Source organism: Oreochromis aureus, linkage group 23, assembly GCF_013358895.1.
Source record: "Oreochromis aureus strain Israel breed Guangdong linkage group 23, ZZ_aureus, whole genome shotgun sequence".
In the NCBI taxonomy this organism is placed as follows: domain Eukaryota; kingdom Metazoa; phylum Chordata; class Actinopteri; order Cichliformes; family Cichlidae; genus Oreochromis; species Oreochromis aureus.
The window spans coordinates 13,128,891-13,154,718 of record NC_052963.1 but is presented as its reverse complement, the minus strand read 5'-3'; the positions used below and the strand labels follow the sequence as shown (position 1 = coordinate 13,154,718).

General features: G+C 41.1%; 2 protein-coding genes, 1 long non-coding RNA gene and 4 other non-coding genes across 10 annotated transcripts; 3 read left to right on the top strand and 4 right to left on the bottom strand.

Moving 5' to 3' along the window:
- Positions 1–92: 92 nt before the first annotated feature.
- Positions 93–211, bottom strand: LOC116327988. Its single transcript, XR_004200036.1, has one exon. It is a non-coding gene; the product is annotated as a 5S ribosomal RNA (ribosomal RNA).
- Positions 212–568: 357 nt separating this feature from the next.
- On the top strand, positions 569–687 carry LOC120436512. Its single transcript, XR_005610515.1, has one exon. It is a non-coding gene; the product is annotated as a 5S ribosomal RNA (ribosomal RNA).
- A 2,821-nt stretch (positions 688–3,508) lies between these two features.
- LOC116327222 (inosine-uridine preferring nucleoside hydrolase-like) lies at positions 3,509–6,107 on the bottom strand. The gene is made up of 8 exons (XM_031748750.2): positions 5,995–6,107; positions 5,684–5,864; positions 5,423–5,602; positions 5,248–5,359; positions 5,022–5,158; positions 4,244–4,321; positions 3,821–3,937; positions 3,509–3,722 (listed from the first exon to the last, which is right to left on the bottom strand). The coding sequence occupies exons 2-8, from the start codon at positions 5,861–5,863 to the stop codon at positions 3,570–3,572; spliced, it is 957 nt and encodes a 318-aa protein (XP_031604610.1). The 5' UTR covers position 5,864; positions 5,995–6,107; the 3' UTR covers positions 3,509–3,569.
- A 3,344-nt stretch (positions 6,108–9,451) lies between these two features.
- LOC120436244 lies at positions 9,452–14,772 on the bottom strand. Its single transcript, XR_005610270.1, has 3 exons — positions 14,742–14,772; positions 13,680–13,762; positions 9,452–9,612 (listed from the first exon to the last, which is right to left on the bottom strand). It is a non-coding gene; the product is annotated as an uncharacterized LOC120436244 (long non-coding RNA).
- On the top strand, positions 14,547–23,690 carry LOC116327328 (gap junction alpha-8 protein-like). Of its 4 annotated transcripts, none has more exons than XM_039606917.1 (11): positions 14,547–14,651; positions 17,769–17,853; positions 17,935–18,113; positions 18,445–18,516; positions 18,622–18,702; positions 18,828–19,140; positions 19,437–19,609; positions 19,795–19,866; positions 20,194–20,271; positions 22,534–22,731; positions 22,925–23,690. In XM_039606917.1, the coding sequence occupies exons 1-11, from the start codon at positions 14,604–14,606 to the stop codon at positions 23,033–23,035; spliced, it is 1,410 nt and encodes a 469-aa protein (XP_039462851.1). In that variant the 5' UTR covers positions 14,547–14,603; the 3' UTR covers positions 23,036–23,690. The 4 variants fall into 4 exon arrangements, with proteins under 4 accessions (XP_039462851.1, XP_039462853.1, XP_039462852.1 ...); XM_039606919.1 differs by having other exon boundaries at positions 14,580–14,651; positions 22,534–22,719; XM_039606918.1 differs by lacking the exon at positions 22,534–22,731 and adding an exon at positions 20,644–20,829 and having other exon boundaries at positions 14,589–14,651.
- A 784-nt stretch (positions 23,691–24,474) lies between these two features.
- Positions 24,475–24,593, bottom strand: LOC116315331. Its single transcript, XR_004199093.2, has one exon. It is a non-coding gene; the product is annotated as a 5S ribosomal RNA (ribosomal RNA).
- Positions 24,594–24,947: 354 nt separating this feature from the next.
- On the top strand, positions 24,948–25,066 carry LOC116324045. The gene has a single exon (XR_004199741.1). It is a non-coding gene; the product is annotated as a 5S ribosomal RNA (ribosomal RNA).
- Positions 25,067–25,828: the final 762 nt, after the last annotated feature.

Genomic DNA, 25,828 nt, shown 5'->3' with positions numbered 1-25,828 from the left:
TAGATACGAATACCCAGAAATGTAACTGCTCATCCCTCTATACACTAACTGGGGCAGCAGCGCCCTCTGCAGTTTGTGTGTCGAAGTGCAAAAGCTTACAGCACCTGGTATTACCAGGCGGTCTCCCATCCAAGTACTGACCAGGCCCGACCCTGCTTAGCTTCCGAGATCAGACGAGATCGGGCGTGTTCAGGGTGGTATGGCCGTAAGCGACGGCGCAGCTACACAAAAGACGTTTTATCGGTGGCAAATGTCACACAGCTTGATATATATTATTGTGCTAAACTTCATGTGTTACAGCGACAACATGCAAACCTTCGTTATTAACTGCAGCTTCAACACTGAGCTGCAAACATGCTTTTCCCGCAGTAACATCACGATAAGAACACATGTTCGTTGATTACAGCACAGTGTGAAAGTGACAGAGAGCACACAGTGTGTTAGGACGATTTGGAAATCCAACATTTTTGTCGTTTGGACATTTTAACTTAAATATAGAAAACAAAAACGTAAGCGCGTACGTGTCCTTACAGCATGGATAAAAAGGCCGTTTGCGAGCTGTCCTTTCCCTTACGGCCATACCACCCTGAACACGCCCGATCTCGTCTGATCTCGGAAACTAAGCAGGGTCGGGCCTGGTCAGTACTTGGATGGGAGACCGCCTGGGAATACCAGGTGCTGTAAGCTTCTTGCACTTCCACACACAAACTGCAGAGGGCGCTGCTGTTTAGGAAAAACTTCATACCACCTTTTAATGTTTTGCTTGTGTAGATTTCAAAAATGAAAAGAACAATCATCTCTGCAGCTTTTTGGAAACTCTTACGGTTCTGTTTGAAGCTGTAATTATTGTCTGATGTTTGACAGGCGTGTTCGGGTCAGTGTGGCTGTAAGGAACAGGCCTCGTGTTGATGCTGTTATGCATTATTTTTATATTTTTAACTTGTAGTCTTCAAACTGCACAAATCTAGTTGTTAAATAAAAGCTGTTGCACACTTTGTTCTCTCTGTCAAAGCAAGACTGCCCCGTTACTAGGATTTATTTTTATTGATATGCAAGTTTGTGAAAAGCATTTTTAGTGCTGTAATAATAATATTACCTCTGTGTCTGTTACAGAGTTCAGTTCTGCTGCACCAGGATGGCTGAGTGGTGAAGACGTTGACCTTCAGATTCAAAGGACATGTGTCCGTGTGGGTTCAAACCCCACTCTAGGTAAAGAAATGAACCCAGCCTTCTGTGGAAGCAATCACATGTTTGGCTTCTGTAACTAAGTTGATGACAAATAATTTCTAGAAGACATTATGTGCCATTCTAGTTTTAAAGTTATGTCACATGTGCAGTTTTACATCCAATATTGGACCTTTACATGACGTGTTGCTTAATTACATTTTTGTAAAATGTCTTACAGCTGAGTGCAAAAGAAAAAAAAAAGAAAAAAAGAAGTTAGTTTGCAGAATTGTGGTGAAGATTACAGTGATGCACTATGTTGGACTGGTACACAGGAGACTGGTATTCATGGTCAATGTTAGGTTACATTCAGGGTAGCAGACATCAATTCTATATAAATATCTCACGTTTTTATCCTGATTAGACTCACTGAAGTCGACCCTTTATACTATTCTTCTAGTTTTTAGTGTATAGGATAGACCTGGGAATTATATGGCCTCTAGACCACATCCATTCCTCTGACTGTCCCTGACCACCTCAAACACTCCAGACTTTAACGACTTGTTTGAACCCACAACAGTCTAGATTTCTCTCACTAAACAAGGAAAAAAAAAAAAAAAAGAGGACTGAGAAACAAATATTGTACTTAAACTAGAAGCAATGTAGCAAAAGCACTTACCAGCAGCAGATGATAAAGACAGAAAAGTTAACACTAAGCAGAATTGAGCTCAGTCTGTTGGTGTAGCCAGTGGCGGTCCAAGCCTGTTTGGCGCCCTGGGCGAACACTCCCTCTGGCGCCCCCCCCCCCACACCACACCACACCACACCACACCACACCACACCACACACACACACACATATAAAACATATTAAAGATTGTACATTAACATAAAACGGTTGTCAGAACCATACTGAATTTCACCAGAGAAACTCACACACACACATATGAAGAGACAGAGTATGCATAGTATGCAAACGGCTACCAAACAGCCATCATAATCCGTCATACAATGAGAACAGGACAAATCAACAATTGACACTGACTAATTAATATTAAAATCTGTAACATAATGTATTGTTTGGAGTTTAGTCTGTTACTGTTACTATTTTTACCATTTCTTTTTGGAGCAACTGTAACCCACATTATTTCCTTAGGGATTAATAAAGTATTCTGATTCTGATTGTTTCAGGATGACCTGTCATTATCCAATGACACATCTGCTTACCTGTATCTTTTGCTCGTTTCTCCTCTTCTTCTTTTCTCTTTTTTCTAAACTGAGCCCCTGATGGCTTTGAACTTTTCTTGTCCATCTTCCATTGGTTTTAATTTTGCACTCCAGTATGAACACCCATCCCCCAACCCGAGGATCACCACAACATAACCTAACAGACCTACACCTTAGTTCACAGGTTCACTTTGTCTAAGGTGTATTTCTGGGATTTCACACAACCTAGGATTCAAATCATGAATACATAACGGGCTTGGATTTACAACATTATGAATGAAATGTGCTCTATTTGGAAGCAGCTGGCCCCTCCCCTTTCGACAGGTTGTGTTTGAGACTTTTAATCATCAAACTGTAAATTATAAATTTTAAATTGTTATTGATCCCTTGTCTGGTCCTAAAGTGTATATTTATTTTCTTACTCTTCTTATATTTATTGTTTGTTTACTTGCACTGCTGTAACTGGAGCCTCGTCGTCTCGTCTCTCTATATACTGGACTGTATGTAGCAGAGATGACAATAAAGTTTACTTTGACTTCAGCAGCGAGCAGGCGCACCGAGGGCTCTCGCGCTCACTTCAGAATTTCGAAAAAACATCGGTGCAAATTATAAGTCTGTATCATAATGTCTGGTGTTTTCGTGTTTGTTGTTTTGTTTTTATTTTGTTTTATTTTGCGAGTTGGTTATTAGATGCTGCTCCAGCCAGCCAGAGAATCCCCCGCCGCCCCGCCCTCTCCTCCCTGTGCCGCAAGCAGCAGGCGCACCTCGCAAACGGAGGGCGCCCTTACTCCCAGCAAATGGGCGATAGAAAGCCGATCGGTGCCTATGCCATTCCCAATATGCGCTGGCTGATGTCGGGGGAGCATGAGTACGAGCAATTTCTTCTTCTTCTTTTTTTTTGCCGATGCCCGTGATGCCGCCCCCCACCACGATGCCGCCCCGGGCAACCGCCCATGTCGCACGTATCAAAAACCGCTACTGGGTGTATCCCCAGTTTCTCATGTGGCCTCCTGAGAAAATGAGTGACACGCCTCTTCTTTACAGCCTACACCATCACTGTGATGTATACGAGTCTAATACTTCCTGCTTTAATCCTGACAGAAAACACCCCAAAGAAATATGAAAAAAAAGCTGTTTTATTTGTTACGCACAGTCACACCTTTAGCTCACCACATTTTTCTATTTAAGGGAATTCATGAAGAGAGTCTTCAATTTCTCCAAGTCGACATTTTTCATCAGGATAGCCTTGTGTTTCTTTTTCAGCAGCTCCATGTAGTCCACAACCATCATGCCTCGGGTGTAGGTCCCTGCCAGCTCCACCGTTACAGCAACCTGAAGGAGGGATGCAAGGATTTGTTCAGTAACATTTTTTGCAAGCAGTGTTTGAACTTTGAACCGATTAAAGGAGCTTTTTTTTTTTTTTTTGAAACCTCGTCACTCTCGGTTATGAATGCATCTTCAATGGCAGTAGCCATAGCGTAGGTGTCGCAGGAATTGAACCCTTTTCCCTCTGTGATCTCCTTTTGATATTCAGGTGACTGAGCTTTCTGCAGAAACAAGCAGAGGTTTACATCTGTTCGCCAGTCTTTAAACTATAATCTAGTTGATTTTCTCTCATCTTTCTTCCATTCTGGCTTCATCACCCAAATATTTCTCAAATCACTGAGTTACAAACTGAACTGACTGTTTGTAAATCAACCTTAATCCTGCAACCAGCATATGGATATTATTCCCATTAGCTATAGAAAAGTCTATGAAAGGGTTATGTTGCAACACATCACATCATTTCAGAAGTCTATCTACTCTGTTGTGTTAAACAGTGCACAGCATGTTTTCCCAGCACAAACAATTACCTTCATTGACAAGCTTGAGATCTTTTTCATAAAGGCGGCCTTCTCTGTGTTTTGGCACAGCCACTGCTCACAGAAAGACTGATGGGGAGGAAAGTAAATAACGCACTGTTATACTGCACCAAATTGTCTGAAAATATATAAAACAATGCCTTTTATTTCTTGGCTAGCAATAAGGTCAAAGTGAACAGAAGATAAAACGTGGAAAATTAAGTTTAACAACTTCATGTAGTAGCTGGGAATACAGGTGCCCAAATAATAGGTCCATAAAATGTCCTTGTGGTACTAAAATATCTGAAATCCAAACAAAGAGTTACACAGAAATACCCAAAGGCCCATTTATTCAAATCCACCAACAGGGTTAAACTAGTCAAATCCAATAGCTTTCTGGAGTTTTCTCTTTTGTTGATAATCAAACTAGTGGCTGAAACTTGAATTCACTTTTACTTATACAGTGCCAAATCACAACAACAGCCACCATAAGGCAGTAAGAAAACCCCAACAATCACATGTCCCCTTATGAGCAAGCTCATTGGCGACAGTGAGAAGGGAAAAACTCCCTTTTAACAGGAAGAAACCTCCAGCAGAACCAGGCGCAGGGAGGGGCGGCTATCTGCCGCGACCAGTTGGGGGTTTGGGGAGGAAGATGGAACAAAAAAAAAAAAAAAAAAAAAAAAAAAAAAAAAAAAAAAAAAAACACGGTGTGGAAGAGAGCCAGAGATTAATAATAAGTAATGATTCAATGCAGACAGGTTGAAGTGAACTTTGTTTTCAGCCTCACCCAGGGCAGGCTGTTGGAGCAGCTGAACTCCCAGGGTGCAATGTAGGTGGGGCAGTTGTAGCGATCCAACACGATGTAGGCAGCCTCAGGGTCAGCCACGAAGTTGAACTCTCCACACACTGTGGTGTTCCCCCTGGCTGCGCACACATTAACAAGTACAGTGAGGCAGTGTTCGCGTCTAAGCAAGCAGACCGAGTAAATGTTTTGAATCACGTGGAGGACATACAGTCAGTGTTTCCTCCCATGATGTAGAGCGCCTTCAGCTTCTTTGGGAAAGATGGGTCCAGTTGCACGGCGACAGCCAGGTTGGTGAGGGGAGCGGTGGCGACCAGGCTTACCTACATACAGAGCAAAAATTATAAAGAGAGTTCTTCATATCATAAAAATAAACTTCATCTTACCTCTCCAGGATTTTGATTGACAGTCTTGATCATAGCATTCACAGCTTTCTTCTTCTGCACCAGCTCCAAGCCTGGAGCATCTGGGTCGGGAACTTCACCCAGTCCATCCTTCCCATGATAATCCCCAGCTTGGCGTTTTTTGGCCAGGAGAGGCTCTGAGCAGCCTCGATACACCGGGATCTGCATCACAGCAGTGCGTTCAGATCAACCTTTAAATTATGTATATTTAGTTAAGAGAAAAGAAAACTACCACAAACTTACATCCAGCCTGTTGCAGACTTTCAGGACACGCAGTGTGTTCTTGAGGGCATTCTCCAGGGGGGTGTTGCCAAAGCAACAGGTGATCCCCAAAATCTCAACATTGGGGGCCGCAAGGGCCACCATGATGGCCTGAGCATCGTCCACCCCAGTGTCCACATCAATAATCAGCTTCTTCTTCATCCTGTAGTTAACCGAACAACAGATCAGCTCTCTTTAATGTTTCAACCTTTTGCAGTAAAAAACTTGGCAAATGATGGAGTAAATACTGGATTTAGGTGGTCAGAGTTTAGCTCCAAAAAAGCTAAACTTACTTAATGATTGCAGGGTGTACAGAAAGTTGTTGTTGGACCCAAGGTGGCTGCAAAGCTAAAGAAGGTTGAAGTTATAATCCCCCTCCCATCACAGCCACCTCACCTGCAACCACTTCCTCATCACCTCACCTGTTTCCACTCCCACATCAGATTAAACCATTCTTCAGACTAATCTGAACCCAGTTTGATCTTATGACTTTAAGCAATGGTGTTTGGGCTGCCGCTCTGTTTGTGACCATCTGTTCTCTAATTTCCCGTAAAGAGCTCATGCTAGCCTCGTCTCTGTAAGTGTTTTTTTTCAGTCCCTGTATTCTTAAAACTACATGAAGCTTCAGTTTTGTTTGAGTTTCTCAAAGTCATAAAACACACAACAAACATTTCTCCGGGTCTAGGATCTTTGCATTGTATTTTATTAAAAAATATGATGTCCTAGTAAACAGCATACACACACATATATTTACAGGAACAATAACTATATAACTAATCAGACTAATCAAACTAATTCCTGGTATCGAAGACTCAATCCTCACCTGGTGAGAGGATCTTGACAAACGTGTACTGCTGACTGAATCATGAGTGAAATGGTACCAGAGAGCAGCCTTCTGAAAAGAGTTTATGTAAGAGGAACACTCTCCAGATGAGCTGTTTATAGCATCTTTTTTTTAAACTCCCACTGGTTGCAAAAGTGTTGTCTTTCAGAGAGCAGCAGAGAGTTAAATTACCAATAGTTGGCACTTTCAGATGACTTTTAATAGAAATTCCACACCTTTGTTAAATGCACTTTGGTGCTTGGCTGCCTCTAAAGCTTTTTGTGTAATCAATACCTGGATTTTATGAAAAGCACTGCATTTATAGGCTTGAAGAAGGCTGCTATATACTGACTGTTAGCAAAAAGAAAAATCTTTTTTCGTTTCAGCTGTATATTCGTATTAAAAATGCTGAAAACCACTTTTTAGCATCTTTAACTTTTTCCACCATTAACAAAGGACTGCAAACTTTGTCTAACTTGCAGTTTTGAAAAATTGTCTGCACCTAAACTGTCCTGCAAATAGAGTTTTAGCTGCTAATCAAATGCACATTATTAAAGATCATCAGCAAGTGTGAAGCCCTCTATAAAAAACAAAGGTTTTGGCAGTTGCTGCAGTGAGTCCTCGGTGCTCTGGAGCATTCCGGTGTGTGTTAACAACAAATTCACTCTAAGGTCAGACTTTGCAAGCTTAGAGAAATTTTAAAAACAAGAACTATATCTCAGAAGAGTGTTGTCAGTGACTTGGCTGAGTGCAGGGCCACAAAGTTCTCATGACTGTGTAGTTTGTCTCTGTGTTTTTGTAAAGGACCGGAACATTGTTCTATCACCTATATGTTGAAAATGTGCACTCAAACTGTAATGTGCATGTGTGATATAGGCTAAAATCTTAAGCTGGTCCGCTGGAAATGATTACTGAATGAGAAATTATATTATTAAGTGTGCTTGTTTGGTACAGGTACATATTACAGGTGCCTTTATGTTACTTTCGCAAGGCTAAATCTGAAGAAGATGGTGTGAGTTTATAGCATAAGTGTAAAGAAATTGTCTGTTGTCCCAGCCTCTGACTACAGCTGCTTTCATGGATGGCTGGCTGGCTTATTTCAAACCTCTAAATGCATTAGAACCAACATTTATGAAAGACGTGCACTTGGTAGCCCTGAAGAAGGTCATCTCTCACTAAAAGAAAGTTTGAGTCATGGTCTGGCCACGGCTTTTGCTCACGCCACGCACCTGCCTACCTCAGCTTCAGGAGTTTTGGATTTCTTACCACTCACCACTCTCTCCTCCACACTATTGATCCACCTGTGTCATGTAAGCAGCTTAAAGGAACATTGGGAAACAATATCTGCCAGCATTCTCCTGGAACCATACCTGAACTTGTTTACTCTTATTTCAGTGACTCTGATCCCCTGGACCCTGCCATCCAATCTGATGCCCCTTTTGGTCCCAAAATCGCAGAACTGCAGTTTCCACTGTTAAAGTTTCTCTTGTTGTTTGCATAGTTGCATAAGTGCTCCAGTTTCGCATTGTTCACGGCACATGTTAATACTCACTGCTCACAGTTCACATGTAATAGTCTTGTTGCATATTCACTTGCTTTGTGAATAAATAGGGATGCACCGATCCCGATACTGGTATCGGGTATCGGGGCCGATACTGTAAAATGTGTGCGTACTCGTACTCGTAAAAGTCAACCGATACCATGAACCGATACTAATGTAGCCCGGATGGGAATTTGGGAGTAGATACTCATAATTCCCATGGACTTGAACGCCACATAAGGTGTTCACAGTTCACAGAAGAGAACGGCATGGAGAGATGCACGAGGTTAGCTGAACCAAAGTGAGAGACTCGGCTAGTTTTACTGAGATTAACTAGCACAAAAGAGTGTGTAACTAGAAAGCTAACCGTGTGAGAGCTTCGCAACAGAGTGTGGGTGAAGTGACTTTTTGTTTCAACAGTCGCACCACCGTGGAAAACTGTGTTTCCAGCCATGACCGCCGAGGCTAAAGGCTAGCCCGGACTGCTTGGCTGCGCCACGGAGGCAGCCGCTATGGACTGTCGGAGAGCTGGACAGTGACGGGCTAACGCGCTGTAGCAGAGACAGCATCGGGTCTGCAGGGAGTGGATTTAGTGTGGGACTGGTGAATGGCGACCTACCGAGCAACGGAACTGTAAGTCAGACTTTTGTGCTCTTACTGGGGAGAAGAGGATTTTTCTCCATCGTCCGGCGTGAGCAGCAAACAGACCTGCAACAAGTGTGAATGTGAGTGTGTGTGGGGCCCATGTGTGAATATTGTATGTTTAGTGGATTTATATAACGTGTTTTGGAGTGTATATTAGTGAGTCACTTACCAAAAGGTGATAACATAAGTTGGGTTGTTTAATATAATTTGAAAGGGAATTATTTCATTTATAGAGTGTATTTCATTTGGTTAAGGAATTGGAATATCATTTGAGTTTAAAAAAGGGATGTGTTGTACAGTATTTGTCTCTGCCCTTACGTTCAGTAAACGTTTCGTTTGTGTTAAAGAGTTGTCTGGGGTCGTTTCTTTACTACTGGTTAAGTTTAACTTGTGTGTGGTAGAAGTATCGGTTTTTGTACTCGGTATCGGCAAGTACTCAGATCCAAGTATCGGTATCGGATCGGTTTGAAAAAATTGGTATCGTTGCATCCCTATGAATAAACTTTATTACTTAAACGTTTACCAGTGCTCTGTCTGCGTCCTTCATGTGAGTCCTTTTCTTCCGCAACAGCTTACAGCCGTGACAGTTTGTTGATAACAGATTGCAGTGTTTAAGCATATAATCTGAATCACTTTTATGAGACTAAACGCAGAGAAATACAAGCACTTCCCTGAGAGAGAGCAGGAACAAACATCTAAACCTTTGCCAGACTTTTTACTATTTAATACTTACTCTTGCTTTCTTGTACTCCTGCAGCCACAGCTGAGCTGAACAAATCAGCTGATAAGGTTTATGCTGGTGTCATGGCGAAGGTAAAATAGGTGTTCCTGCTGAATAATGATGTCAAGAGACTGCCTCTCCCAATCCTCTTTAGGTAGTATGTGTGATACACTGAGGATCACCTTTTTTCAGATAAAACATAGAAGTCGTTAGAACCATTAGCAGTAGATGGTACTGTTGTTTTAGCTCATGAACACATAAAGCTTTGATCAGGCAATGGAAAGTTTATAGAACTAAACATGAGTTACAGTGTTTAAAACAAGGAAGACTGTTTGTATTTAGAGTAACCCCACCAGACTTTCACAGTCAAGTTAAAAAAGGCCTTAGATCTATAATCATTCCTCCTCCTCTCCTTCCTTCCTCGTCCCTTCTTCCACGTGTTTCTCACTCCATTCATCTTTGCTTTTTTCCATCATCCACCTTCAGCCAGTGGGTATCTCTCTCCAGTACCTGATTAAGCATGTTGATAGGAACCTGCCCTCTCTGCACTGCTCTGTCAGCACAGAGGTCGGCTTGTCTGTCTTATGTTTTGTGGCAGCGTATGCATTATCAGACAGTAGATCAGAGCTAGCCGATTATTTCTTTGGAGATTTGTAACATGTTAGATTTAAAAAAACAACATAATTTATTTTTTTTACACTTTTTAGCTTCTATCTATAATAGCAGATATTTTTAAATTTAGAATATCTTCATTTAGCTTCATTTAGAGCAACAAGCTAAACAAAAGAATCTAAAACATCTTACTGTTCATCACTGATCAAAGAAAACAAGAACAACCAAAGGGTTTTTTATTAAGCACTGTCAACAGACTGAGGAAGAGTCAGAGGTCTATCGAGCCAAGTATTCCTTTAACTTTAATTAGTAATGATTTCATGAATATTCACATTAAATTTTTAGCCATTAGAGAAAATAAGTATTCATGGCCATCTCACAGCTGTATCAGTGCATACAGCTACTTATACTCCCTGAAAAGCCTTCAGTTGGGACAGGGACTAAAAAGAGAGAGCATATTTCTCCAATGCTGGCTTCTCGATAAATCCAGATTCAAATTTAAAATCCTGCTCCTCACATACAAGGTCTTGAATAATCAGGCCCCATCTTATCTTGATGGCCTTATAGTACCATTTCCCCCATTAGAGCACTTCACCCTCACACTGCAGGCTTACTTGTTGTTCCTAGAGTATTTAAAAGTAGAATGGGAGGCAGAGCCTTCAGTTTTCTTCCGTGGAACCAGCTTCTAGTTTGGATTCAGGAGACCGAAGCTCTACTTTTAAGATTAGGTTTTAAACGTTCCTTTTTTAATAAAGAATATAGTTAGGGCTGGATCAGGTGACCCTGATCTGTACCTTCCATCCATCCATCCGCTTATCCTTCTCAGGGTCGCGGGAGCCTATCCCAACTGTCACAGGGCGAGAGGCAGGGTACACCCTGGACAGGTCGCCAGTCTGTCGCAGGGCTAACACATAGAGACAGACAACCATTCGCACCTATGGGCAATTAATCAATCCCCACAAGCTGCATGTCTTTGGACGGTGAGAGGAACCCGGCGTACCCGGAGGGAACCCACGCAAACACGGGGAGAACATGCAAACTCCACACAGAAAGACCCCGGCCTGATGGTGGAACTGAACTCAGGACCTTCTTGCTGTGCGGCAACAGTGCTAACCACTGTGCCACCGTGCTGCCTTCATCTGTGCCTGTATTCACCTATTTTCACTTTCTATGCCCCTCTCTCCCTCTCTACAAAGTGTTAAAATGTGCTGGAGTAAATGTCTCAGAGTTGATTTTAACCCTCAAAGTGTGATTTAAACACTTTCTGATTTAAATTGTACTCAATGTTGGAGTTATTTGACAAAATGTATTCCATCAGTGTTAATTTAACTCTTAAAAGAGAAAATTCTAAATACTGTAACTCTGCACAGAGGTTGGTTAAAAACGTTAACTCTGTCATGAGTTAACTTAACAGCTTTAACTCTACATAGAGTTAATTTTGAAATCAAGTTAAGCCCAGCCCTCCCAGACACCCCCAGTGCGGACATTTTTCTTCATCGGTTGGAGCCTCATGGAAGAACGGTACCTGCATGCAGTTCTACAGGGTAAGTAGAATTATGTCAAACTTACTAAGATAGTTAGAAACTTGTGCTATAAAATGTATTTTGTGCTTGTGGCTCACATGATTGATAATCATGGGTATTCAGTATGTTGTGTTCTTTATACTTGTGCCAAATAAATGCATACTAATTGTCTAAATTTAAAAAACTCAAAATCTCCTCTCAGGCACCTTCCTGATGGGGTGAGGGTTCTGTATGTGTAGCACTGTAGTACAGTAATATGTTCTCTTTTTTTTTTTTTTTTTTTTTTTTTAGAGAATCTTGGCCATGGATGGAGCTGCACAGCCTCATGAATTCATTTTCATTGATGACGCTGGATTCGACCTGTGCAAAACAAGACGACGGGGTCGTAATGTAATTGGCCAAAGGGCAATTGTGCACGTCCCAGGGCAGCGCAGGGGAAATGTCACATTGTGTGCCGCCATAAGCCTTCGAGGGCTTCTGCATCATCATGCAAAACTAGGTCCATACAATAGCCAACATATACTCACATTTCTAGATGCTCTCCATAATATAGTTGTACAGAACAGCCCAGGTTTGTGGTGATATGGGATAATGTCAGTTTCCATCGGGCTGCTCTGGTCCAGGCCTGGTTCTCCAACCACAATCAACTTGAAGTGGTATACTTGCCCCCTTACTCACCATTTTTAAACCCTATAGAGGAATTTTTTTCGGCTTGGAGATGGCATGTATATGACCGCCAACCACATGCCCACATGCCTCTTCTGCAGGCAATGGAACAGGCCTGCGGCGACATTCAGGTGACAGCAATCCATGGATGGTTTCGACATGAAAGGGGATATTTTCCCCGGTGCCTAGCGGGAGAAGACATTGCTTGCGATGTCAATGAGGTCCTGTGGCCAGACCCCAACAGACGGCGGAATCCATGAGCCCACGTATGCACAATTGTCATGATTTTTTGTGTTTACAGTATAGTGTTTTTTCTATTACTGTATTATGGGTTGTTTTTTTGAGGGGATAGGTTAATTGGATAATCCAAATTGTCACTAGGTGTGAATGTGAGCGTGAATGGTTGTCTGTCCCTGTGTGTTGGCCCTGCGACAGACTGGCGACCTGTCCAGGGTGTACCCCGCCTCTCGCCCTATGACAGCTGGGATAGGCTCCAGCGCCCCCCGCGACCCTGGAAAGGATAAGCGGAAGCGAATGGATGGGTTGTTTTTTTTTTTGTTGTTGTTTTTTTTTTGCTTTATCTGACTTCCTGGTACTGCAATGTACACTGCTGCAATGTACAATATTGAGTAGGCCTATTTGCTTTTTTGGTTGTTTGAAAATGTGTCTCCTGCAAATATGCCTTCTGAATAAACAATGACGATCAAAGACTGCAGTGTTTTATATAAAGTAGACTAGTGTGTTCCCCCTGATCTGAAAGTGTTTGCATATGATGCAAGTATGTGTCATTTTGTCAACAGAGTTACATTTTGACAAAGGAATGTTAGGTTTTGATAGCAGAGTTTAGGTTTTGGGAGTAGTGTTTCAATTTGGCACAGATGTGAATGGTATATTTCCCAGTGTTGTGTCATGTTTACTTGTGTTTAGAGTTTTGGCACAATGAGCGAAGTTTTGCAAAATGTGTTCAAGCAACGGGCAAAAACTGTAATCCCCTTTAATAGATTAAAAATGAGATGTGTTGCAGAAATTGAAAATTTTTTCTGATATAAAAATATATCAGGAATTCAGTGTGTTTATACTGACAGCTCACTAAAGAAAGCCGAAGATTCCAAATCCAGATCAAACACGCAGATCCATCCTTAGAGGCACTGCATTGCAGTTTCAACTAACCCCCATCAACCAGACGGGTAATTTAGGATCCCTCGATGTTCATTTTCTGGGTCTATGTAACAGAATGTTATGATGGAAAGAGAATGGAGTCGTGGGCTGATCGCCAAAGCATGAAACTCCATTGACAGCTTTGACTACACGAAAAATTAATTGTGATTAACTATGAGAAGCTCAGTAAGGCTTGTTCTCACCTGTAGCGTCCATAAACGAGGTAAAGACAGAGGTGTGACTGAATTAAAACAGGTCGTAAAAACTAAAGGAAACGTGGGGAAATTTACCAATGACAGTGGCCTGTGCATGCCATTTACACAGCACGCTTCTGAGGAATCCCGACCTCTGGCTCGTCATTGTGTGTTTTGTTCTGAGAAAGGAAGAAAGGGAGAATATCAGTTACAGCATCAAGTTGTGGAACAATGTGAAGACAGTGTGTCATTGGCCCCTAATTCCCATCAGCAGCTGTCCTCCTCCTATGTCGCTTCCTCTCTGCTGGTTCTACATTTCTGGACTGGGACCCAAAAGAATATAAAAATAAAAAATCAGCTGACTACTGGACGGCAACGAAGTATTAATACTTACTACTGGTATCGGTATTGGTGATGCTGGCCCTGTATTTACTTGGTCGATACCAAATCTTCCAGTATTGCACACCACTAATTCCTAGTTATGTCCCTCCATCTATTTTCTTATTGTAGGAATTTCCCCCTCCTCCTTCTCTTCCTCACTTCTGCACAGCTGGTGCTGGCAGCAGCAGCAGCCTCTTGTGACTGTGAATCCTTGTTACTAGTTATTGCAGGTATTACTGTTCCCAGTGCAGCAGTTAACATGTAGGCGAATTTGATACATTTTGCTGCATCGGTTTTTAGTTTGTTCTTATTGTTTTCTCTTGGATTTTCAGCTCCACTTTTTCAGTGCTTCTTCCACGGTAAACTTTTTCTAAAAGCTGCACGAGTGCACTGCAAAGGGAAGGGAGTGGCCGGTCGGGTTAAGAGATTTGATTGGCCAATCCAGTGTCAGTAATGAAAATGAACGAATGGGCTGCAGTCAGTTCTTGTATATGGCAAAGGACATACGGCTCTTCAGGCCGACCCTTCGGCCATCGGGAAAATGCAAGTCCAGCCCCGCCCTGCTACTACTAAAGCAAAGACGTTACAGCAACATTTCAAACACACTTTAGCCACAGATGAGAAAACTGAAGCTGAAGAATGAGCAAAAGATGCTTTAAAGTTCAGGATTTAAAGCATCCATCACAGGTACACACACACACACACACACACACACACACAAAACAACAAAAACATGAAAATGTTATAGCGAATGAAAAACAGCAACATGCAGCTCACCCAGCTTCTGACTGTTCCTTGCTGCAGTTCCACATAAATCTGGAAACGATTTACACTCATCCCTCAGACTCCCTCTGAGGAAGTCTGCAAAAATGTGGAGGCAACATAGCCCTGACCTCTGAGGAAACAGAAAACAATTCTGCATTTCTTGTTTTTGTGATACTTTCAAATTTATGAAAGTGCAGTGCTGAAAAACTGGAGTGTCCCTATTTAATGTGAGGTGTCATGGCTACTAATTTATCAACATGAGCATAAAGGGGTTACGAGGGAAATGTTCAGGGTCTGAACCACTGGCAGTAAACTCTATTTTGGGTCTGAAGCCTTTCTGCTTCTCTAGTGTCTCTAGTGTGTTTTGGTTATGGAAGAGCTGCTTGAACAAACACATTATCTTCCTACCCAGTGTTCCCAGAGGTAATGTTGTGTAATCTTAGCCATCTAACTATTACGCATGGCAGTGAAAAAACAGGCAGTTGGAGGCAAATTAGTGAGGCAAATCCTGATGACAACTGTGTGTCCAATCCAGCAGTGAGAAGAGGGAGGGGTAAGTCATTTACCCGATGAGTAATTTTATGCCTCTTTTCCCTGGAACCAACTCCACTTACAGTCCATGTGACAAACATCAGCGTGATAATGTGTAAACTAACTGGTGAGTGTTCACTAAAATTTCATCCGGCACCACAGGCCTCCCAAACCCCACATCCTAATTCCATAACACAGTACTGTTTTCTAGATTTTCTAACCTCTTTTGTGCCTTGTCATAGAATTTAGCATTTTCTTTGACAGATATCTGGACTGTTCCAAATGGGTGTTTTAATGGGTGGTTTAAATGGGATAGGTGAAGATTTCATTGTTTTTAAATATTCTCACCAGGCTTTAAGGTGACAGGTGTTTATGTAAAGGCTTTTAAAGCAGTTATGTTTATGAAAGCTAGATTAGAGATTTCTATTTTTCTACAGAGTGCTTGTCCTAGGTCTAGCCATGGGCTGTATAGTGAGCTTAATTTGATCCATTTGAATCTATTTAGTATAGCTATATCTATTGGATGAGAGGTAGCGATAAAAATTTGGTAGTTTTAGACCACCACTGTGTTTTTAGACTTATCCGTGATCCGTGGTTTATTGTTCCATAAAAAATTCAAATGTTGGAGTCTATTGATTCAAACCAAGTAAGAGGGGGATTATTAGGGATCAGTAAAAACAAGCAGTTGATTTTTGACAGAATCATCTTTTAATGGTGGGAACTCTTCCTGTGAATGATCTAGATGTTCTCCAGCATGCAAGATCATCCTCTACCATTTTTAGTAAAGGAATATGATTCAACTGTATCAAGTCTGAGAGCCTGGTGGAAAAATCTATACCTAGATATCTAATATTACCTGACTGTAGCAGAGTGGTGGAGTGGAGTCTCAGGTTGTTGATTATATGTTCTTGAGGTGAGGCAGCATAGGCAGATTCTAATGATTTCATTTTTTGTTCTAATTGTAATACTTGGTAAATCAGGGTCTGCTTTGGACTGGTTCGCATATTACTTGTATGAACGATCATTTTCTGTGGCTACTTCTAAGTATAGGTCCTCTTCTACTTTTCTGGCCTATGGTGTGCCACAAGGTTCCGTTTTGGGGCCTTTATTGTTCCTGTTGTATTTACTCCCTCTTCAGCACTTATTGAGCACTTTGAAGGACATTTCTTATCACTGCTATGCAGATGATATTCAGTTGTATATCTCCTTTAAGCCTCAAGATGTTTCCAAGCTACAGATTTTGCATAGGTGCATAGACTCCATTAGAGCTTGGATGGCTGCCAACTTTCTTCAACTTAATGAGGAGAAAACTGAAGTCCTTGTTTGTGCTCCAGAAAAATATGTGCCTAGGGTTATGGAACATTTAGGTCCTCTTGCTGCAAATAAAATGTTACTTACTCACACACTAGTGTTTTTGTCTTTATTTTTCTTATAAGAACAGCAAGATATTATTTTGCCTTGCATTACTGCCTTTCCAGCTTTGCACAGCACACGTGGTGATATTCCTGGCAGGTCATTATTATCTAAATACATTGCCCACTCCTTTTTGAAATAATGTATGGAATGTTATTCTTTAGGTAATGATGCATTAAATCTCCAGTTCCTAATTGGTGATATTCCCTCTAATGGACTTGCTAAATAAAAAATAGTCTAAGCCAGTAATAATAATCCCTAAGAGTGGAGTGATGTGAATGCCAAGCATCGCAAAGACCAAAATCCCTCATATACTATTTAAGAATATGTGTGGACTGCCAGTTCCTAAGTCAACTTTTCATGAATTCACAAGCATGAGTTCAAGAGTTCATGTTCCTTATCAAAACCTCGTCATAAAAGTGGGAACAATGAAGTCAAACTTTTCCTGGGAACTCAGGAAAAGCTTGGTATACTCCCTCAGAGGGAGGACAGGAAGGTCCTCCCTCCGAGGGAGTCAAAACTGTTCCTAGCTTTCTGTTTAACTTCAGCAAGGAACAATCAGAAGCTGGGTGAGCTGCATGTTGCTGCTTTTCATTTGCATTAACATTTTCATGTTGTTGTTCTTTGGGTGTATGTATCTGTGATGGATGTTTTAACTTCTAAACTTTAAGCATCTTTTGCTCATTCTTCAGCTTCAGTTCTTTCATCTGTGGCCAAAGTTTGTTTGACATTTTATCCACATAAGAGAAGATCGAAGATCAAACTAACTGAGGTCATTTTGAATCCTCCCAGACTCTTTAATGTGTTTAATAAAGAGCAAAGAGTGATTTGAAAGGCTTCTATGTGAGGTTTCATACTTTGTGGTGCAGCGTTTTCTGGAAAAAAAAAGTTTTTCTATGCTTTAGTACTAGCACGGATAACTCCAATTCACTCTCTACAAGTGGGTGTATGCAGAAATGTAGCGCCAGCAGAGAGGATGGGACACTGGAGGAGGACAGCTGCTGATGGGATTTAGGGGACAACGACACACACTGTCTTCACATTGTTCCACACCATGATGCTCCAACTGATATTTTCTCTTCCTTCCTTTCTCAGAAGAAAACACACACAATGACGAGCCAGAAATTGGGATTCCTCAGCAGTGTGCTGTGTAAATGGCATGCACAGGCCACTGTCATTGGTAAATTCTCCCACGTTTCTTTTACTTTTTACAGCAGCATGCAGGGGTTAATATGGAGTGTCACACTTGCGTTTCTTCCAGGTAAATCTCTGCTGCCAGTGTTGCTGCTCATCAGATTTGTGATACTGGGTGCCGCAGTGCAGACAGTCTGGTTGAACGATGAAGGGAAATTTCAGTGCAACACTCAGCGGCCCGGCTGTGAGGTGACCTGTTTTGATGCAGTCACACCTCTGTCTTTACCTCGTTTATGGACACTACAGGTGAGGATAAACATTACTGAGCTTCTCATAGTTTATCACAGTGAAACTCTGATGTAGCGAAAACTGTCAAAGGAGTTCCATACTTTGTCGGTCAGCCCACTACTCCATTCTCTTTCTGTCATAACATTTCCTGTCAGTGACTCTTAACATAACAGGAAGACTTAACTTCCTCACATCCTGCTATGTCCATATGTTAAAAGTAAAATTGAGGTCTTCTTGCTTTCTGCTAAGCTTTTTGTCATATAATTTGTAGTTTCTTCTTTTCCTCTAAAACCTTCTGTTGTGTATGTATAGTGTGTATATAATGACATCACTATGTATTTCTCTCCAGCTGGTTCTCGTTTTGGCTCCTGGTCTGGTTTTCCTCTGCTACCTGATCCACCTCACCAACCAGGAAACCCAGGTGAGGAACAGCTTGGCTCAAATCTTATGCAGCTGAATTCTAAAATAGAAAAAAAATGTAAGAAAAAATTAAAAAGTTGAATGAAACTGTTCTGTTGTCCTAAAGGTGCAGAGGGGGAATGATGAGGTCAAAGGTCACACTTTGTCGGTATATCGGGCCTGCATGGCGTTTGTAATTGTAGTAGAGGTGAGGCATGAATACACACTCATTTATACTTTTACACAGGCTGTTCTACAAATGAAAGAAACACTCATTCTGATCTGTTCGTTTGTTTAAGCATGAAAACAGATGAAATGTGATGTTTGTTGCAGGTTGGATGTAGCGCGGCTCAGTGGTGCCTCTATGGTTTCGAGTTATCTACTGATTTCAGCTGTGGGAGGTCTCCATGTCCTATGAGAGTAGACTGTTTCCTTTCCCATGCATGGGAGAAGACAGTATTCCTTCGTATTATGTTCACAGCCTCCAGCGTGTCCATCCTTCTGAATGTAGTGGAGGCAGTTTGCATGTTGAGAGCCAAGCTGAGGCGGACAGACGGTGGAGAAACCCTGCAGTCCGGTTCACAGGTTGAAGAGAGCTTCTTGAGTCGGCTGCTGGCCCTGTGGCACTCACATGCTGGTTTCCTGGGTACTGTAAAGAAAAACTAAGAGACATAGAAATGAAGGAGTAGTTCTGTCAAACAGCTATTAACTTTAAAAAGACCATGATGGTGAGCTCAGGAGAGAGCAGTAGACTAAGCAATAGTTATAAGTCAGTGCAGTTTAGCTTTGTCTACCATGTAAAAGGCCAAAAGACAAAGGCAAATGAATCATATGATGCAAATAAAGAAGTAAACATTGTTGAAGAATGAACAATTATTACATCATTACTATCATTATTTTCTGTTCATGTATGTGCGTATGTAATAATCCTTGTCCTTTCAGGTAAAACAGTCCTCCCAGTGTTGCAGCTGGTCCGAATTGTTCTTGTCGGGGCCGCGGTGCAGCCAGTTTGGAGCAACAACTACTTTGTTTGTAACACTCTTCAGCCGGGCTGCAGTAGCCCTGGCTATAATGCTGTCTTCCCCTTCTCTGTGCATCGGTACTGGACGCTACAGGTGATCAGACACATGTCGTGGGTTTTGAGTTCATGGATTAAGCCCAGCTAAGAGAGAAATTCAGTCAATACCTCAGTTGTTAGAACTAGGTTTAATCCATGTCTGAGAAGCTTGTGATTACTTAAAAAAGAGCTTTTACTACACATGAATCAAGTGCCATTCATTAATCTTTGCTCTGTCTCCAGGTGGTTTTTGTTTTGGCTCCTGGTCTGATTTACTTCTCCTACTTGGTGCACCTCCTGGTGACACAAAAACAGGTAGATAACAAACTCGACTTAACTTACTACAAGCCTCATTCAAGTTCATCCTGTTCATGCAAGTGTTGTTTTTCTATGCTTAAGTGTGTACACACACACACACTGATTCTGATGGATGCATCGGGAGAACACGAGGTTCTTAAACAGAATCATTAGTTAATGTGAATCATGATGAAGCTCAATCCAAAGTAAAAGCACCGTGATTTGTCTGGTAAATGAATCGTCTCATCACAAACATGGTTTTGTTGGACTGTTTTGCTGTCAGTGTATCTCGTGTGTGCTCTGTCTCCATTTGTGAGGTTCTTGTCTCCGTTGTTTCTCCATCAGAGTGAAACAGGAACTGTGATTAAACGTCAGAGCCTGTGGGCATATTTGGGCTTCTTGTCAGCTGTCGTCCTGCTGGAGGTGAGAAAACACACAGTCAATAATTAATGCCAAAGAGACAATAATCAGGGAAATATTTGTAAATGAAAAAATATATAAAAATAAATTTGTTTTTTTCTTGTTTTTTTTACTGTGGACCATATGCTGTAATATACTGGTGTCTTTTGTTAAAGTGTAGTTTCATGACAGATAGAGAGATCAAATTTAGTGTTAAGAAGATCTCTTTCCCTCTACTAGGAGCAGTGTGTCTGTGAAGGTGTCGTTCCACATAACGCAACAAAGAAAGCCACATAAATAATCAGATGTGGCTATAAAAACAGGACTTAACCTTTGAGTGTGTGAACAGAAAACAAACGCCTCGTTCACTCTTTGCTTCCTTTTCTGTGTTTCCAGGTGGGATTTGCAGTGGGGCAGTGTTTGAAGTTTGGTCTATTTCTGCCTCCAATGTTCAATGTGGCTGTGTCCCCATGTCCACATACAGTTGACTGTTTTCTCCCCCAACCAAATGAGAAGTCAGTGTTCATGTTCATCATGTTAGTTCTGGCCTGTCTGTCAGGCCTGCTGACCCTGGTGGAGATGGTGAGTTCACAGTTCGAGTGGTGGTTTATGTTGATGGGGATATTTTCTTAGCACACTTTTATACACTTTTTTTTATCTATCTATGTATCTATCTATCCACACATACATATATAAATATATGTGCAAATCTGATGATACGATTACAAACTCAATCATCGACCTGCGGCCTAGAGTGACCCGGTGCCACATGCATTTACTGACACCCTTACATTTGAACATGGTGTTTGTTATTGACAAATTGTGTTTTACACAGAAGTCCAGTGACAGACCATTCAGGTACAGATCTGGCAAGTCGTTCCTTCCAATCACGACCCTCCAGGTCTCACTGTCTTTTCCCACATAAGCATTGAAGTCCCCTCATTAAGAAGATAGGGTCCCCAGGCGGAGCACCCTCGAGCTGCCTCTTCTTCTCTCATTCTCTCCCCCCCCCTCTCCTGTTTCTACTTCAATCATGAAACTGATCAATGATCAGCTGATCGGCTTTTCTCTCTTGTTTATTTATCGCCAGAAAGAGGAAGCCAGCAGATGTCGCGCTAAACAACAGCAGCACGTTTAAGCTTGATCAGCTGTTGATAGAATTTATTTAATATTAATTTTCTAGTATCAGCTGATGTTTGCTGGAGCCACAGCTGTAAAAGCTGCTGGTCATGATATCAGTTTGGTTATCTGGTGAGAGGGAAACATGAAGATGAAACCAGGAGATGTCCTTACTGAATCATCAGAGCTGAACAGGTGATGTAGAAACAGGTTTACCTTTTAGGTGACATGAATGAGTTGAAGGGAAGTTATGAACTGTTTCTGAGAGACAAATAACACCAGGATCCTTTTCTACATAGCTGACAGCTGGTAATTGTGCAGGGGCGGGTCTAGCAAAGTGTTGCCAGGGGGGCCAGTTAGGGCATTAACAGGAAGAGATGGGCACAAGGAAATACTTTTCTTTCTTATTCTCATTTAAAATGTCTAGCTTTTTAAAAAATAATTATCTGAGTCTTACAACAAACAATTGATAGATTGATACATATATACCATCAGAACAGTGTACATCACTGTCACAACAGTGTTTATTTTCATTCGAAGGCTTTATGATTTTTCCTATAATGGTGGGCCGGTCTCTAGTCAAAATGCCCGGGACGATTGTTTTGTCCCAGTCCAGCTCTGTATGCAGCTCATCTGCAGTCTGGTGTTACCTACATCTTCCTATTCAGAAGGCAGAATTTCCGAGTTCTGAGTACAATCGAAAGCACCACGACTGCAGTTTTTGTGTTAGATGTAAAAGCAGGCTAGAATCATGGCGTCGGTCAACGACGGTCCAGGCGTGATTTTTCTCTGTGGAAATGTGCACATTATTTTTCCTTTCTATTGGTAGGTGGCACAGTGCACTTGTGGCAAGTAAGCAAGCTAGAAGACTGGCAGTGTGGCTGGTATCCAGTTACAGAAGCAACACATTAACAAGAGAATTCTGAGTAAAACCAAAGTTACTTTCTCTAGTAACTAGTTACTCTGAAAGTAACGAGTAACTTGAAGTAACTGAGTTACTTTTGATAGAAGTAACTAGTAATGTAACTAAGTTACTAATTTAAAGTAACTTACCCAACACTGCACATAAATAATCAGACATGGCTATAAAAACAGGACTTAACCTTTGAGTGGTGAACAGAAAACAAACGCCTCGTTCACTCTTTGCTTCCTTTTCTGCGTTTCCAGCTGGGATTTGCAGTGGGGCAGTGTTTGAACTATGGTGTTCTTCTCCCTTCAATGTTTGGGTTGTATACACACCAATGTGACGACATAATGAAATGTTATTTCTCACAACCTACTGAGAAGTCAGTGTTCATGCTCATCATGTTAGTTCTGGCCCTTCTGTCAGTCCTGCTGACCCTGGTGGAGATGGTGAGCTCACAGGTCGAGTCTTTGAATGGGCCTTTTTTGTCTGTTTGGTTTAGATTACAAAATTTAAAAAAGAATTACACAAGAAAACACACATACACATAATGTATTTGGTTTATGTTTATCTATTTATCCATTTTGTTTATCTACTCAAAAATGTTACTGTATGTTGAGTTATGAATTATTACATGTTGTACTTTGTCTTCAGTGCATGGTGTTGAAGACCAAGAAGCCCTGGAAAAAGCACGAGGACAACAGGGAGAACAGCATCCCGTGCACTGAGATGATGTCGAACGACAAAGAAGAAGGCGATGCTTAAAAGAAGATGACTGACTCAGTGTGATTTTCCTCATGAAAGTATTTTTCTTAGGTGACCACAAATATATAACTGATATAATGAATGTTTTTTTCCTAAACTTTTGTGTGAAATATTACTTTTAACAATTTAACGCACAATACCCTTTTATTTTGAAAAAGAAATATTTTTAAGTTACTTGAAGTTCTGGCTGAAACACAGTCACCTCCAGTTCCATGTATTTTTCTAGATCTCCTTGTTATAAATTAGAGTGGTTTATTATGCATGCAATACCGCATTAGCCGCTTAGATTTTCTTCTTAAACAGAAAAAAACAGAGAGAAACACAAAAATCCGTTAAAAGTCCAGATGAAGCTGCTTGGAAAAGGGTGTTTGGAGAAGCCACAGCATGAAGCGATGCACACAGTTTGCGGTTGCATAGTACAGTACATGAAGTTCCTCATTTTAAAACAGCACGCCGTCTTGTATTGCACATTACTGAAACTTTGTATACTGGACCTTGCTGTTGTCCCACACGGGTTGGTGTCGTCTTATTTCAGCACATGTATACAGCAAATCGCATCTCAAAGATATTATGTTCATTTATCTCTTATAAAAATAATTGACAGCAAATATTCATGTATTGTGTTTTTCTACTGGAATAAATGTTTATTCTTTTACTTCCTCTCTCATTTTCTTTTTCTTTTCTTTCTTTTTTTTTTTACATTATACCACAGAAAATCTTTTCTACACGTTCTGTGTTTTGTCGTCACCTTGAGATTTAGTCAGAGAAAAAAATCAATCAGAGATGAATTTTGTTTGCAGAGAAACATTTGCCGACACATTAAGGCAGAGGGAACAAAGAAAAGCAGGTCTGGAGGTCTGTCAGTGAGGTCTTTTCCCATTTAAATAACAAAGAAATAACCAGGAAATAAAGGCAAACAAATAATCTGTGCCTTTATCTCAGATTTACATTGTAGGAACAGCTGCTCAATACCCACTGTAGTTTTTGCTTATTTGTGCTATTCAATTGTTTGTTTTTTAATAATTTATTCTTTTCTGCACTTTTATCCACATCTGTACAAAGTGATCCACTGCACCTTCTTTTACATTGAAATCCTTTTATAAGCACTGAAGTCATTTTAACCTGAGCTTCTACTGAAATACAGTCGATAAAGAGAAACACAGACTCTGTGATGTTTGTTTGAAGGAAAATTCATTCCCTGCAAACGTTTATCTGAGTGAGAAAATAGCAATTTTCTTTATAAGTCAGACACTTGGCCTCTTCGTTTTAAGTTTGTCTTGGCATTAATCCAATTCCTCTGGAACACACGATGGAAATCTGTTATTCTCATGTTCAAAAGATATAAAATAGATACGAATACCCAGAAATGTAACTGCTCATCCCTCTATACACTAACTGGGGCAGCAGCGCCCTCTGCAGTTTGTGTGTCAAAGTGCAAAAGCTTACAGCACCTGGTATTCCCAGGCGGTCTCCCATCCAAGTACTGACCAGGCCCGACCCTGCTTAGCTTCCGAGATCAGACGAGATCGGGCGTGTTCAGGGTGGTATGGCCGTAAGCGAAAGAAGAGCTGTAAAAAAGACCTTTTATCGGTGGCAAATGTCACACAGCTTGATATATATTATTGTGCTAAACTTCATTCGTTACAACAAAACATGCAAATCTTCGTTATTAACTGCAGCTTCAACATTGAGCTGCAAAAATGCTTTCCCCGCAGGAACAATTCGACATTAACACATGTTAGTTTAATACAGCGCAGTGTTAAAGTGACAGAGAGCACACAGTGTGTTAGGACGATTTGAAAGTTAAACATTTTTGTCGTTTGGAGACTTTAATTTATACACAGAAGATAAAAACGTAAGCGTGTGTGTCGTTACAGCGTGTACAAAAATGCCGTTTCTCCGCTCTTCTTTCGCTTACGGCCATACCACCCTGAACACGCCCGATCTCGTCTGATCTCGGAAGCTAAGCAGGGTCGGGCCTGGTCAGTACTTGGATGGGAGACCGCCTGGGAATACCAGGTGCTGTAAGCTTTTTGCACTTCCACACACAAACTGCAGAGGGCGCTGCTGTTTAGGAAAAACTTCATACCACCTTTTAATGTTTTGCTTGTGTAGATTTCAAAAATGAAAAGAACAATCATCTCTGCAGCTTTTTGGAAACTCTTACGGTTCTGTTTGAAGCTGTAATTATTGTCTGTTGTTTGACAGGCGTGTTCGGGTCAGTGTGGCTGAAAGGAACAGGCCTCGTGTTGATGCTGTAATCTGCATTATTTTTATATTTTTAACTTGTAGTCTTCAAACTGCACAAATCTAGTTGTTAAATAAAAGCTGTTGCACACTTTGTTCTCTCTGTCAAAGCAAGACTGCCCCGTTACTAGGATTTATTTTTATTGATATGCAAGTTTGTGAAAAGCATAATAATAATATTACCTCTGTGTCTGTTACAGAGTTCAGTTTTGCTGCACCAGGATGGCTGAGTGGTGAAGCCATTGACCTTCAGATTCAAAGGACATGTGTCCGTGTGGGTTCAAACCCCACTCTGGGTAAAGAAATGAACCCAGCCTTCTGTGGAATTAATCACATGTTTGGCTTCTGTAACTAAGTTGATGACAAATAATTTCTAGAAGACATTATGTGCCATTCTAGTTTTAAAGTTATGTCACATGTGCAGTTTTACATCCAATATTGGACCTTTACATGACGTGTTGCTTAATTACATTTTTGTAAAATGTCTTACAGCTGAGTGCAAAAAAAAAAAAAAAAAAAGAAGTTAGTTTGCAGAATTGTGCTGAA